This window comes from Diachasma alloeum, unplaced genomic scaffold (genome assembly GCF_001412515.2).
Source record: "Diachasma alloeum isolate Michigan unplaced genomic scaffold, Dall2.0 Dall_scaffold_00211, whole genome shotgun sequence".
In the NCBI taxonomy this organism is placed as follows: domain Eukaryota; kingdom Metazoa; phylum Arthropoda; class Insecta; order Hymenoptera; family Braconidae; genus Diachasma; species Diachasma alloeum.
This window is the reverse complement of record NW_021680376.1, coordinates 523,274-538,030: the sequence shown is the minus strand read 5'-3', so window position 1 is coordinate 538,030 and position 14,757 is coordinate 523,274. Positions and strand designations below refer to the sequence as shown.

The 14,757-nt window shown below is 38.4% G+C and overlaps 2 protein-coding genes across 4 annotated transcripts; one reads left to right on the top strand and one right to left on the bottom strand.

The window, feature by feature from the left end:
* The first annotated feature begins 275 nt into the window (after window positions 1-275).
* On the top strand, window positions 276-4,554 carry LOC107036783 (acetylcholine receptor subunit alpha-L1). Its single transcript, XM_015254948.1, has 7 exons — window positions 276-1,037; window positions 1,106-1,150; window positions 2,147-2,256; window positions 2,350-2,530; window positions 2,604-3,291; window positions 3,475-3,695; window positions 4,085-4,554. Exons 1-7 carry the CDS (start codon window positions 855-857, stop codon window positions 4,280-4,282), a joined length of 1,626 nt encoding a protein of 541 aa, XP_015110434.1. The 5' UTR covers window positions 276-854; the 3' UTR covers window positions 4,283-4,554.
* On the bottom strand, window positions 4,548-13,433 carry LOC107036784 (lipopolysaccharide-induced tumor necrosis factor-alpha factor). 3 transcript variants are annotated; one of them, XM_015254950.1, is made up of 4 exons: window positions 12,928-13,433; window positions 8,515-8,700; window positions 5,914-6,166; window positions 4,548-5,307 (listed from the first exon to the last, which is right to left on the bottom strand). In XM_015254950.1, the coding sequence occupies exons 2-4, from the start codon at window positions 8,696-8,698 to the stop codon at window positions 5,169-5,171; spliced, it is 576 nt and encodes a 191-aa protein (XP_015110436.1). In that variant the 5' UTR covers window positions 8,699-8,700; window positions 12,928-13,433; the 3' UTR covers window positions 4,548-5,168. The 3 variants fall into 3 exon arrangements, with proteins under 3 accessions (XP_015110436.1, XP_015110437.1, XP_015110438.1); XM_015254951.1 differs by lacking the exon at window positions 12,928-13,433 and adding an exon at window positions 9,758-10,609; XM_015254952.1 differs by lacking the exon at window positions 12,928-13,433 and adding an exon at window positions 9,114-9,179.
* Window positions 13,434-14,757: the final 1,324 nt, after the last annotated feature.

Sequence of the window (14,757 nt, the reverse complement as noted above, 5' to 3'; positions counted from 1 at the left end):
TTTTTGTATTTCCAAACAAACCTTCACGTAGGTCAACAGTAAATAGGGCAATGGCTTCAGCAGAAAGGTGAAGAATGTATAAAACATTGAAAATATCATACACGTAACCCAAGATGTAGCCCCTGGACCAACGATCGGAGTCTGCGCGTGCACGCAAAACAGAAATATAGAAAATACGCAGGCGTGTATCGATCATTCCCCCACCCGAGCGAAGGGGGTGAGTGTCTAGAGGGCTGGCGCGTTACCCTCACCCACCCTCAGCAGTGGTCCACCGGCCGCGCAGCCAGCGAATGTCATTTCCGTTTGTGTTTATCTACGCTTTATCCCCAATGCGTTAGAACATCAACCCAATTTTACTGGAATCATCAGAAATCCAGAGTTAAAAATTGCCGACGATTGTCGAGACCGTTTACGATAGGAGAGAGAGAAGCTGTTGTGATGAGAGTTGCGTGCAAGTGTGAAACAACAGCTATCGGAAAAGAGAATAGTCACTGAGTGCTAATGATCTCCGCGATAAGTGAAATCAATGTTATTTTTATCGCAACAAGTCAGGAAATAATTGCCAAATCGTGATCGAGCAACAGGTCTGGGAAGAGACGACTCACCGAGTGCCGACGGGTGAAGATTCCATCAATAGGACCAACCGATCATGCAGACAGCACTTTGAATGCAATCTGATTTGTATAACAGAGATGGAATTTTGATGAGTGGACAGAATCAAGCGGTTCATAATTTTATGCTGAGGGCACGCCACTTGAACTATAAATAGTGGAAGTTGTGCGCATCTCGTTCAATCGGGGGAGTATTGTCTGGCTTGTTGATTGGGAAAATAACCGCCGAGTGAAGTACGTGCGATGATGAAAATGGAAGTATTCATTCTGATGGGAATTGTTGGCATTTGCTGGGGGAATCCCGATGCCAAGAGACTTTACGATGATCTTTTGTCGAATTATAATAGGCTCATTAGACCTGTATCCAATAATACGGATATTGTTGTTGTTAAGCTGGGGTTGAGGCTGTCGCAGCTCATTGATCTGGTATGCTTGTGTTGGTCTTATTTTAATTATCATTCAATCATCGACTTAAATGGTTTTCTTGCTTTCAGAACCTGAAGGATCAAATTCTTACGACCAACGTCTGGCTGGATCACGTAAGGCTGTTGCTGACATCTTACAATTACGAATTGATTGTCATGGGATGTTTTATGTTGATGCTGTCATTTAGGAGAATGTTTAAGACACCAATTCGAGCAGCAGAGAAAGGGTCAAGCGATCTGAGTCGATTTAGCTTGTTGAGGTTTCCTTGAATGTCTGGGAGTGCGACAGAAATGATCGAATTTGTATGCAGATGTTCGCTGTAGATTTAATCTGTCTCTATGGAAGATATCCTCAAGAAAATTTTGCTCTTTTCCTATCGCAAGAACGACAGTTTGATCACTTCACTACTTAAAGGAGAAACAGTCTAAGCCGACTTAGCTTGTTGCAAGGATTTCTTCTGAAGCCTCGAAATTTAAGAGAGATAGCAGAATTTTTGTAAAGACCTCCTTCAGCTGTGATCTCTCTGCAGAACTATTTCCTTTGAAAGTTTGACTACTCGACCACTAAATGATCAAACAATCTAAGTCGACTTAGCTTCCGGTTCAGTTATCAAGTAATCTTTTGGAATCTAGGACGACAAAACCAAGTCTTCAGGAAGATATTGTTATCTTTAAACCGAAAAGTTTCATGGCCAAATTTTCATGGAGACTTTCATTGTAGCTTTAATCTGTCTTTAAACAACATACCCTCCAGAAAAATTTGCTATTTTTCTATTGCCTGAAGTCAAGTTTGATCACTTCCCTACTTGAAGGAGAAAAAGTCTAAGCCGACTTAGCTTGTTGCAGGGATTTCTTCTGAAACCTCGCAATTTAAGAGAGATAGCAGAAATTTTGTAAAGACCTTCTTCAGCTGTGATCTCTCTGCAGAACTATGTCCTTTGAAAGTTTGACCACTCGGCCACTAAATGATCAAACAATCCAAGTGGACTTAGCTTCTGGTTCAGTTATCATGTAATCTTTTGAAATCTAGGATGTCACAAAACATCTAATGACAATCGTATCACTTACCCCCCCAACAACCTCTCGCCCATTTCACCTTGATGATTCCAGGAATGGGAGGACCACAAGTTCCGCTGGGATCCCTCAGAATACGGCGGAGTTACCGAACTCTACGTCCCCAGTGAACACATATGGCTCCCCGACATTGTCCTCTACAACAAGTGAGCTAAATCTCAATTACAAATGAAAATCCATAAAGTTCTGAAGCACTGATTTGTAACTAGATTACTTTAATTATACCATGACTCACCAAGTGCGGACGGTGAATACGGAATAACAACGATGACAAAAGCTGTTCTGCATCACACTGGACGAGTGGTGTGGACCCCTCCAGCAATCTTCAAGTCTTCATGCGAGATTGATGTGCGTTACTTTCCGTTTGACCAGCAGACTTGCTTCATGAAGTTCGGCTCGTGGACCTACGACGGCTTCCAGGTAGTCTCCTTCACCTCCTACCTGACAGCGACCTTCGAATCTGATGAAATGATGCTGTCCACTCGCTTTTCAGATCGACTTGAAGCACATCAATCAGAAAGGGGGCAACAAAGTAGACGTCGGAATAGACCTCCGTGAATACTACCCGAGCGTCGAGTGGGACATCCTAGGAGTCCCAGCCGAACGACACGAGAAGTTCTACCCCTGCTGCTTGCAACCCTATCCCGACATCTTCTTCAACATCTCCCTCCGCCGAAAGACTCTCTTCTACACAGTCAATCTCATAATCCCCTGCGTCAGCATCTCATGGCTGTCGATCTTGGCTTTCTACCTGCCAGCCGATTCCGGCGAGAAAATCGCCCTCTGCATCAACATTCTCCTGTCCCAAACAATGTTCTTCCTTCTCATTTCCGAGATTATACCCTCAACCTCATTGGCATTACCTCTTCTCGGCAAATATCTTCTCTTTACGATGGTGTTGGTGGGGCTATCAGTTGTCGTTACTATTATAATATTGAACGTTCATTATCGCAAGCCAAGTACTCACAAAATGGCGCCGTGGATCAGGAAGATATTCATACGAAGATTACCAAAACTGTTGCTGATGCGGGTGCCTGATGATTTGCTCAATGATCTTGCGGCCCATAAAATATATGGAAGGGGTAAACCGGGGAAGAAAACGAAATTTGAGGACGCTATATCGGCGGCTATGAGATCACCCTCGGTCATGAGCTCGCCGGAGTCTGTCAGGCATCGACCAGGTGAGATCGTTCATCATTTTAGGGATTTTTAAACCAGGTTTTTATTTTAAAAACCAGTCATGACAATCGTTTAAATAATTCCTCATGAATTATCAGTTCTCTCATATGTTTGTCATCATCGTTCAACCACCAGAATTTTTTATAAATTCTTGAGAAATCATCAATGTCAATTTTTGTTGGCAGGATGCAACGGACTTCATCAGACGTCAGCGACTAACCGATTTCTTGGGAGTCTTGAGCAGGGAATGGGCGCGTACAATGGGCTTCCCACGGTCATGTCGGGGCTCGATGAATCTATGAGCGACGTTGCTCCGAAGAAGAAGTATCCTTTTGAGTTGGAGAAGGCACTGCACAATGTCATGTTTATACAGCATCACATTCAACGGCAGGATGAATTCAATGCGGTGGGCATCCGATTAATTCATTTCGAGTTGTATCTCACAAGTTCATGTCATGACAACTCATCCCGAAACAAATTCATCTCGTGACAGCTTCGTCACATTTTCTTTCGCGGTGTTGCAGGATCACATAGTCAATTCAATCCCATAATTTTGTTCAGTAAAATTCAATCGATCTTGATTTTTTTACAGAAACTCCGGGACATAAATTTTGAAGGTTTTCTGCTGTATTTTCGTTGGTTTCTCATGAAATCCTAGAAAAAAAAATTTGAAAATTCTTGAATTTGCTTTGGGATGAGTTCTTATTCATATTTCTCATTTTTCATAGAAAAAAATTATTTTCCTGCATGCAATATCTCTAAATTCAAACCTAAATTGTCAATTCTCTATTCCAGGAAGATCAAGATTGGGGATTCGTTGCAATGGTTTTGGATCGTCTATTTCTCTGGATTTTCGCGATAGCATCAATAGCCGGTACATTTGCCATTCTTTGTGATGCCCCAGCTCTCTACGACACAACGAAACCCATCGACACAAAATTCTCGTCGGTGTTGCAGCAGCAATTTCTCCCCCATAACCCAAACTTATTTTAGAATTTAGTGCCCGACGCCGTAGTCTAGTGCCAAAATTTCACGATAAAACTGAATAATAGCGTAATCTCTGCAGTATTACTCGTTGAACTCTATCTAAGGAATTTTTTGACTTTATATAAATCGAGAGTCGTTACTTAAGTCTTAAGAAGTGATGCAATCGATTCGATTGGCATTCGGGGATTAATTGGGGATGATGGAGTCGATTATTGATATTAGGTCACTATTTCAATTTTATCTTGTAAGGAAGAAATAAAATGACGTCAAATTTTTTCATCGACCATATATAACTAATGTGTATTTATTACACCTTACATACAGTCATATATTTTTACAGTGACATAAAATATTTTTTATTCATATATTTTTACGGTGACATAAAATATCTGTAGAACAGATATTACTCTTCACACATTTAACATTGATGGTTCAATATTTAGGAATAGATTTGAAAGGCGAGGATTGAATATCATTGGATAATCTCTTATAACAACATTTTTCAACATCCCTCGATGTTTTACGATACAAATCATAATCTTCATTTTTATCCGAAGAAAATAACTCCCTTCGACAATATTTGGGAAGACTTGGCTCTTTTTGATAGAATAACTTACCAACAAACATAAAAAAAACACTAACAACAGTAAAAAGTCCTTTTAAAAAACAATAGAAATTATTCGAAATTAGAAAAGTTTGTTTCCTCCCGTCGTCTGTCAACAACAGCGACTTAGATGCGACAAATGATCGTCCTCGAGGTGTATCCTGACACGAATACCACTTAATGTTTTTATTTGAGAAAAATCGCATCTCACTGATATAATAATCTGCGTGAGAATCGTCGCGACTTGTCGCTCGTTATTGTTGAATTCATTCCCAGAGCCTGGGAATTTCAAACTCTTAGCGCAATGAGTCTTTGTGAGGGCTCGAAGCCTTTCCATGTGCCGATGTATATTCTACATCGGGGGCAAAAATGGTGAACTTTCATGAAGAAAGTCATACAGTAGGGTAGACACGAACACAGACAACATCTGAAATAATTAAGGAAAAATTAGGCTTCATTGCTCAATCGAAAATTCGCCCCAGAATCGTAAAATGTTGAAATTGAGATTGAAACAAAAATTTAACAGGGTTTTTTTATCGGTAGCGTGTTCTTGGCGACGGTGGCCGAAGTGGTTAAATCGCTCGGCCGGACGGCGGGGCCCGTGCGGCGCGGGTTCGAGTCCGGTGGGGCAATTGGATTTTTTTAATCTTTCGGAAACCGTCGAGCGGACGTCTAGACAACGAGAATCATTGGAAAAGTGTTAGGAAAACATTCTGCGATGAAGTTCGGTCGATGGACGCGGTACGTGGGGTACAGCTTCTGGGGTACAATGCGACATGAAGAAGAAATCGACCCATGAAACCGCAAATATGTAAAAACTAGAATAGGGTATATATGACAAGAAAAAAAATAATGGTCGCATGTAACGAAACTTCAGTGAAAAAGTGACATAAACATTTTAATTTTTGTTTAGATAGAATGAAATAATGAATGAGTTTTTTTTGTGCCCTATTTTTTCGCCCATTCTAATTTCCTATCAAATTTTATTGTCCGGTGAAATAATGTCCTTGAAAAATAAAAATTGAAATATTACCCGATAACACAGAGAATGAGACAGCAGACATGCGCCATAGGCTGATGATCCGAAACGGTAGATGTCTTGATGTCCGCCATACACGAGGGGCACTGCATCTTCAAAGGTCCTGGAGCCAACACATACGCGGCCCGACCCCTGATGACCCTCAACTCCGAGGTAATTGCATACGACGGAGGTGCAAACTGTGTATCACACCCATCAGTAACATCGGGTTGATGTGGCCTGGGCATGTGCACCGTGGGTTGGACAGCTGGAAATGAAAGCAATAGGGAATTTGCATGATTTTTTAATTAATTTTTATCGAGTTTATTAAAATAATTCATTAATATTTTCAGTGCAGCATTACTTGTGCCACTTTCTGACGTCATAACCGAAATAATAGGTTTCAAAAACATCTGATTTTGGATCAATTGTTAGAAAATATCTCTATATTATAAAAATCCAAATCGATTTTTGGTGATAAAAATTCGGTACTTGAAAATTAAGGGTCAGAAGGGTTGAAGAAAGAGTGGTGAGGGTCAAAACAAGGGTCACGAGGGTTAAAGTAAGGCTCGTGAGGGTCAGCATAAGGGTCACAAGGTCAGATTAAGGGTCTAAATAAGGGTGACCTAGGGTGACCCTTATGCAAGGATCTAAATAAGGGCCACAAGGATTCAATCAAGAGTCGCAAGGGTCAGAGTAAGGGTTCAAATAAGGGTCGTGGAGATCTAAAATTAAGGGTCAGAAACTAAGGGTCAGAATAAGGGTCACGAGGATGAAAATAAGGGCCACGAGGGTTATAATGAGGGCCATGAGGGTCACATTAAAGATTCTATGTGGGTTATATGGGGGTTGACGAGCGGATTCTTTTCGTTCAGCTGTCTATGGGCTACGAATAGAATGGGGGAATCGGGAAATTAGGGAGGACTGAGCTCCTTGCAAATTTCTTATTCCACACATTAGTGGTACCAATGCCACTGGCTGGCATTGTTAACGACGTGAATACCAATTCGACTTGACACTGCCAACGAGCTGTCATTTAACTTTACGACACTCATTCGAGGACAACAATGGGCCACGCAAAAAAATATCCAACGATCTCCATTCTTGTCACCCTCATTCTACACTTTTTTATGTTTTTTATGGGGCACTGGGGGTTGTAAAAAAATTCAAGTGCCTGAGGAAGTCGATTTGATCACCGGTAGTGGTGGAGGAAGCGCATGCAGGGACAGTAACCCAGGGATGGAAGTCGTAAACTGTGATGCAACAATTCTTTTGTTCTGGGGATATTCGGAAGTGACGGTTGGATTTAGGTTGAATGGTTTTTGATTGGTTTGTTTTCTCGGAAAATTTGTCGCTTGATTAATTGATATGATTGTAGGGCATAAAAAAACAGGTGCAATTAAAAAAGTATTTTTTTTCACAGTAAAATCACAAAATCAAGTTACGAAAAAAAATATTCTCCCAGTATAATAAACATATTCAATAAACATGAGTGACCGATTACCCACATCGCGAGATAATTCACAAAAAAAAAATTCACGAGAGCTGTCGGCTATCGCTGACGAAGGCGAAAAGTTCAATATCGGTGGTACGAAGATAACTCGTGTTATCTCCAGTGCGATACGTCACACGGAAACAGTGATATACAGACTCGAGTGTGACAGGACCCTGTCACAGATTTTTAAGCACGATAGAACCGATTGATCGCGCCTTTGTGTCACGTGGATTTTTCAGCCATCCGTTTTTACGCTTTAATCATATCTCGTTGAAGGGAAATAATGAAGTTGTTTTTATGGGGATTTATGGGGGCGATGGAGCTGCTATTGTTCATGGACTGGGAGATTGTTAACACTTGAAACGTGCGATATTACGTGATTAAATTGTTTTCGGGCAGGTGAATCGATGCTAATGTAATTCGATGAACTGGGGATTATAAAGCAAGATCGTAAATTGAAGGTAATGAAGGAAGCTTTACGAGCGTCGAACGTCAAGTGATGATTTGCTGCGTGCCGGAAGGACCGGGGGTGTCGTTATTCACGAATTGTTAATTTTTGGACGAGGAATTTGACTATAATATTACTGTTAAATTGTAACAACACAAAAATAAGTTCAATACAATTTTATTCGTTGCATTTGATGACTTTAAGAGTCCTCGGAAGTGAGGAAAAACTGCTGAAATGCGGAAAAAACTTGGCGCCGGGAATTCTCAGCCAAAAGGGAACGGAAAAATCTGGAAGACCGCTCAAAAAATTTGTTCATTTTATAGAAACCTGATGGAGTGAGTTTGGAGTGATCTTGAGAGGACAAATAATTTTAAGAAATGTTTGAAAATGCGAGGTGGTAGCGTCGCCATCTTCAGCTCCAGTTGTGGCAGAGGGAGGGGGCATCCAAACAAGATGGCGGCGCCCACACCTGCCAATCACCTTCAACTCCTTTCATCTCCTTTGGCTGTGAATTCATGATGCAAAGTTTTCCCCGCATTCCACCAAGAAATTTTTTTTCGCATGAACAAGATTCCGTCAATGATTTTCGTTTTAAGTATTCCACAACTAAAATAGAAACTCATCTCCCAAAGAATTATGGCGCACAAATATTGACTTGATAGGAAACACTTACATGGAGTGGACACGGATACCGTGGAATTACTTTGCAGATATGGTGTGCCGTTGATCGATGGGTTTGTCATCCCCATCGACTGGGCAATGGCTTCCTCGTAGGAAGGTGGAAGTGCTGTGGGTGAGGGCGGCGGTGCCGTTGGCGCGGGCTCTGATGTTGACATTGTCGATTGATTCTTTTCCATTTCTGTAACATTCGTAAACATCAAAGTTTTACAATTTCGAAGGGAAATTGAAGGATGAATGTATTCCTGAGTTTTTATTCAAACTTCCTTGTTGGTGTTGAGTGATATTCTATGATAAACTGATGGAAATATCACTCTAAAAAAATAGTCTGTCCAGATGATTTGTTTAGCAATGAGAAAAATCATACAAATAAAAAAATTATCTTAAAAAATTAAAAGATGGAATTTATTGAAGTCAAATGGGGTTTTTTTTCATTTCAAAGTCTCTGAAAATATTTTCAACAAATGAAGACACAACATCCACTATTTTTAATTCCAAAGGCCGTTCCGATACTATTCCACAACTGAAATAAAAGATATAGAATAAATATTTCTAGAAGATTCGATAACACTCAGGGTCGAAAAATCTTCATACCACGATCACAACATTGCGGTTTTTACGACGAAACTGCAATAAGAAACTTTGATAAGAAACTTCGAGTGCATCTGCGAAGAAAAAATGTCACTGAATATTTATTAATTTTGTATCAGTGCAGATAGCTGAGGTTGTCCGGGTCACGCATGAAAATAAACTCGATCTACTGAGCGAGATAGATTTCAAAATAATCTGTTTGCATTTCTCATCACCAGAGCCCAGGACTTTGTGCCACTACGATTGTTATCAACAATCATTCAATTGTTATCAACAATCGTAGTGACACGAAGTCCCGGGCCCGGCTCATCACCTTAAAATTATCGTCATTTAATAGATTCTATTTGTCATCGTGATAATCTCCTTCCAAACAGAAAATTTGGAACGCCAACAATAATCTAATAATAACTATCATCATAAGAATAAGAATAATTATGCTTATTATGCTTTAATTACTAACTTTTCTACTAAACTTTCCTAAATTTTTCTGTAGATTAAAATAACTTTTTCAAATAAAATTTAAAGCTTAGGCACTACAACTATTGCAAAATTTCTGGTAATCTAGGCTTGAATAAAACTTAAATTGAAGCTCTGACGTTTAAACACAAATGTTCAAGAGGAATGCAACAAAAAAACGGCCAAAATACCTTGAGATTGCCAACTGTGACCTACGACAAATTCAGGCGTTATCAGGCTCCGATAATGGAACGTGTTGACAAGGAAAGTATGTTTACATATTTTCCTGGTTTACAATCTTCACCAGTTCCGATCGCTCCGCAATTGTCGGAAATTGAGACACGAGGGGCTATATATAGCCCCTCATACATATGAAAAGTCTTTGTTTTATTTGCTTCTCTTAAGGAATCGTTTGTTCATCGTTTGATCGTCCTGAAGACACTGCCATCATCTTGAATAATTGCAATCTTCGACTATTTCCTCACAGGGGCTGTATGAGGGGCTATATATAATCTTAAATTTCAAGATTTTCAAGCTGAATAATTTTAAAAAAATCGTCGCAGTAATGTCAACTCGTTTGAAATTTGTTCATCGTCCTCTCCATATTGAGTCCGATTGCCTCACGCCTCATGTCATCAAACTCCTTGCAAGGGAGTGCAAGTACGAGCCTAATGCCACTTAACTACAAAACACAACGAGTTGTGAATGAACCAGCTAGCCGGTGAGTCAATGTGAAAAGAACACACACAAATATCATCCATTACCGGTATTTCAGGCTCGGCATGGGCCCCATTGGTACACATGTACGCAACTTGCGTCATTTCAAAAGGTGTGTGCGAATAGAAAGCCAGCCAATAGTTATGTAATTATCGGGTAACGTGCTCGGTCATTTCTAGTACCTTTTCAAAAAATCAACGAGTCACTTATTGAAACACCTTCAATTTTTTCACAATTGTCCTCTTTTCTGGTGAATTAAACACACTCTGTGCTATTACCTTGGGAGGTCAATCTTAATCGAAGGTTTTTGTATGATTTTTTTGCAAGAGTCGCGGTCATAGTGATATTCACTTTTATATTCAGATTAATTTCAATTTTTATGCATAATATTTCAATTTTTGGAAAAAATATTTATAAAAAATAAATTTATTATGAATAATTTGTTTATAATAAATAAATTATTGATTACAAATAACAAATGATATTATTATACGAACATTATTATTATTGTTATAAATAATATCATTTTTTAAATATATTTTTAAATTAAATTTATTTATTTATTTATTCATTTTTTCAGTCAATTCAATTTCATTGCAGTTTGATGATTAAAAAAATACTCACTGAAGCTCGATTTAGCACTAAATATTTTCAAATAATTTTCTTATTTGAACTTTTTGAAGTAAAAATTGAATTTTCGCAATTATTATCAAATTGAAACCGTTGTTTATAAATAATTAAAGCGCAATAATTTGTGTTCCCTCAAAATTCTTTTTTGTTTCCAGATGTTTAAACAATTCCCATTATTTATTCATAAGAAAGAGGAACTTCACATTTTTCGCCATTTTTCTTCGACTATTTAATTGAAAACGACGATTAAAAACCCCCACGTCATCTCGATACCTCGAGGCACAGTACAAATAATTCTCCTTTGTATTCAAAATGAGCGAAGTCTACTTGTCCTCTCAATTGACTCCGTGCGAATTTCAAATGAAGTACTTCATTCTTCACAAATAACCATTGCATAATTCTATTAATCTCCTCTCGAACGAGGGTCATATCATTAAAATCTCGAATGAGTCTATACAGAGAAAAAAAAAGTTCTTCGATAAGAACGTTTTCACTTGCATCAAGAAAATCATGGCTCGAAAATTGACAAGAAGAGAATATCTTGCACAGAGAAAGAAAAAACTTTCCCCAAGAGATTTTGTCCTTGTCCCGAAGACGAGAATAATTTTTTACACAAGAAAGTGATTTCTCAAAACAATTCTAGTTGAATCAATTTATTGAATAGTTTTGAAGTCTCAAATCCAAAATATGTTAATGCAAAAACAACTTGAATCGCTTCCGACAAACACAAAATCGCTTGACAAAACGTATCTTTTCTAAGCGCGAGATATTTTCCTGTCAATGACTTAATATAAGTAAAGAACTACTGCTTCAAAGACTTATTTTTCTCGTTGTAAGAATAACAAAATTATCACCGAAAACCACTAATTTGCGGTGACGAGTTAAAAATAGTAGCGGCCGTCAGCCAGAACATTACATTCTATTTATGGAAAATGAGAAATGTAATGAAGAACCCAAGCAGTTGTTTGACACTAACAATCAAGTGAAATCTCGGTACCTGACAATGCTCTTTACCTCTTTTTCGTCAGATCGACAATCGCGAAGAATTGACGTTGATGTTTGTAATGTGCGCCTGTATCATTGCAATAACCCGGTGATTAATTTTTTTCATCCACGAGGAAAAAAGATGTACGCAAACGAGTGCGTGACGCAGACGCTATTGGAAATTATGTATTTCGCAGGTTTTTTTGAAATTCGTGGCTAGCATTCTCTGTGTGGAGAAAATAGAGGATAATCGGACAGTCTGGCACGCACAGGCGTGACGGCAATGCGCAAACATGTGATTTCAATGTTATGTTTTTTATTCGATGTCAACTTTCACTCAATTGAGGGGTCAGGAGGTTTGTATTCATCATCTTCGAATGATTAATTGAGAATATGATGTGCTGGAGATATTGAGATACGTTCCATCACGTATAATTCATTGTTCATTTCATTTTAATAAATTGAATAAGATTAGTTGAATGTTATCATCATCATTATTCTTATTATCCCTTTCTTCTATACGACGGATTCTCTTTTTTACTGTTCTATCTCTTCCCTCAGCCCTTCGATAAAATGGTAATAGAAAAATTTTATTTGCATATACTTGAATGAATTTGAAACATGACATTTGAAGAAACCATTGGAAAGCAAAACAGCCCGTTTTATAAATATATTTATAAAACACGTAATATAGAACATGAAGCCAAAAAAATATAAATAATAAAATAAATGTATTTTATGAATATATGAACATAAAAATTGTTGGATGAAACCACAATAGGACAATTAATCATATCCCCTCGCATCACCCCTTGAATCCGCCCCTGACCAGGGAGCACACCGAGCCACCCCAACACGACCCGCCAAGACCCTGTCATTCCCTATTGATTTCCCCCCTCAAAGCCCCAGAAGCCCCATATGCACCTGTAATTCTCACTGAAAATCAATACACAGTCACGAAACTCTCGGAACACCCTTGACATTGAAACGAAAAAATCCACCACCCGTGCACCTCAACCCTCACCATTACCTGAATTATTGATCTCCAGTGTTCACTCTTTATTTTCCCCTGTTCACTGGAGAATTCGAGTCAATGCACTTGCTGCGGTATTTCGCTGACTCTTTAAACCCATAAGAAATAAAATTGAGCACGGGAATTGAGGTATTACTCAGCGAGTGGTGTTGCATCACATTCGAAAGAATGGAAACCAAACGGAAGAGGTTCCCCCGGGGCGATGGATTAACAGTGAAAGCGAGAGTTCGGACTCGAGACGAGAAATAAATGTATTATGGGATGGAGTCTACCTCGCGATTTCACTCGATCGCCGTCTGAATTTCACGAATTTCACGGTTTTATTCTCGTCATCGCGATTATTAATTTCATTGATTTAGTGATCGCGATTTTACGACTTGTGAACGATTTTATTTCGAGTGCCTTTCGATTTTTTAGAAGTCATTTGCTTGACGGGTATCGCACCGGTGGTATATTCGTGTTGAAAGTGCGCGGGAAGGAGAGACACGTCCTGTCGGAGTCGAACCACGTGCGCGACTGACACAACTGACACATTAGCGAAATGGTAGCGCGGAGAGGTGGGGGCAATGAAACCTTTACCTCAAATGATCTATGAAGTATCGACCTTCGATATTATTTTTCATCTTTTCCTGATTAGTGAAAATAGGGCCCACACGGAAAAATTTATATTTTGAAAAATATATAAAACAATATATTGACTTGGCTCAATTTATATAAGAAAAATATATGGAATATATGTTTTATATATATTTGTATATATTTTGTATATATTTTTTTATATTTTATATTTTACCATTTTTTTAAAACAAATAAATAATGAATGAATTTTTTTATGGGTAGGGGGTCAAGATTTTTAGGAACTGCATTAAATGAACAATTTTATGAAAAGGTTTTTTGGAGAAAAGCACGAAATTTTTTTTTTGTGAGTGATAGAAATTCAAATCATATACGCCAAGTTTTGAACTTTAGTTTACTGAACATAATTTTTAGTGGGGATTTGCAATCTACCCTTTGTGCGCGAGATTTTAATAGGAAATTATTCATGAATGATTTCCGGGGAAATCTCATGTTACGGAGATGGCTTTTATGGATTCGTTTTACGAGGGATAAAGTCGACTAGAATTTTTCTCGATCATAAGAAATTGGCCGTTCGTACTTCCGCAACTGTACACATCTACGGCTGTCCGCAGATTTGTGAAAAATGTGAGGAAACAACTGTACACAACCACATCTGTGCACGGTCCTTGCGGTCGGTCAAAAAGTGTCGGTAGAGTAGAAATTGCATTCATTTTATTTGCAATCGATAATACTTAGAGATGGCGCCATGTGTCCTACTATAGCGCAAATGATAGATCCGATCAATTAGCCCCTCATGTATAGATATTCCAAATTTTTATTTTTTTTCTCATTAAAGAAGTTTTGAAAAAAATTGCGACCTAATAAAAAACGTTTGCTAGTTTGTACTTTTTTAAAAATAAATTTCTGAAAAATCACCCCGGAAAAAAAAGACGTTATCACCCCTATTTCATTATTTCCAAAAAATTTTATCACCAATCGATAGCAAATAGTTTGAAGTTTTTGCGAGTTAAGAAAAAATTGTCAATGCAATCCTATTATTGTGTAAATTAACAATTCCAATTTCAACTGAAAACCAGAGTTGATGACCAGAGTTTGTAGAACAGATATCAGACAAGATATGAATGGTTTTTTTGGCTCAAATGAAAGAGCGGCTCGAAAAATGGCGTGCAGAAGTCTTCGAAGATGGCAAATGTCTCTAAAGATGATGTCTGTTTTCAATTGAAAAGCGCAATTGTGACAACATTGTCC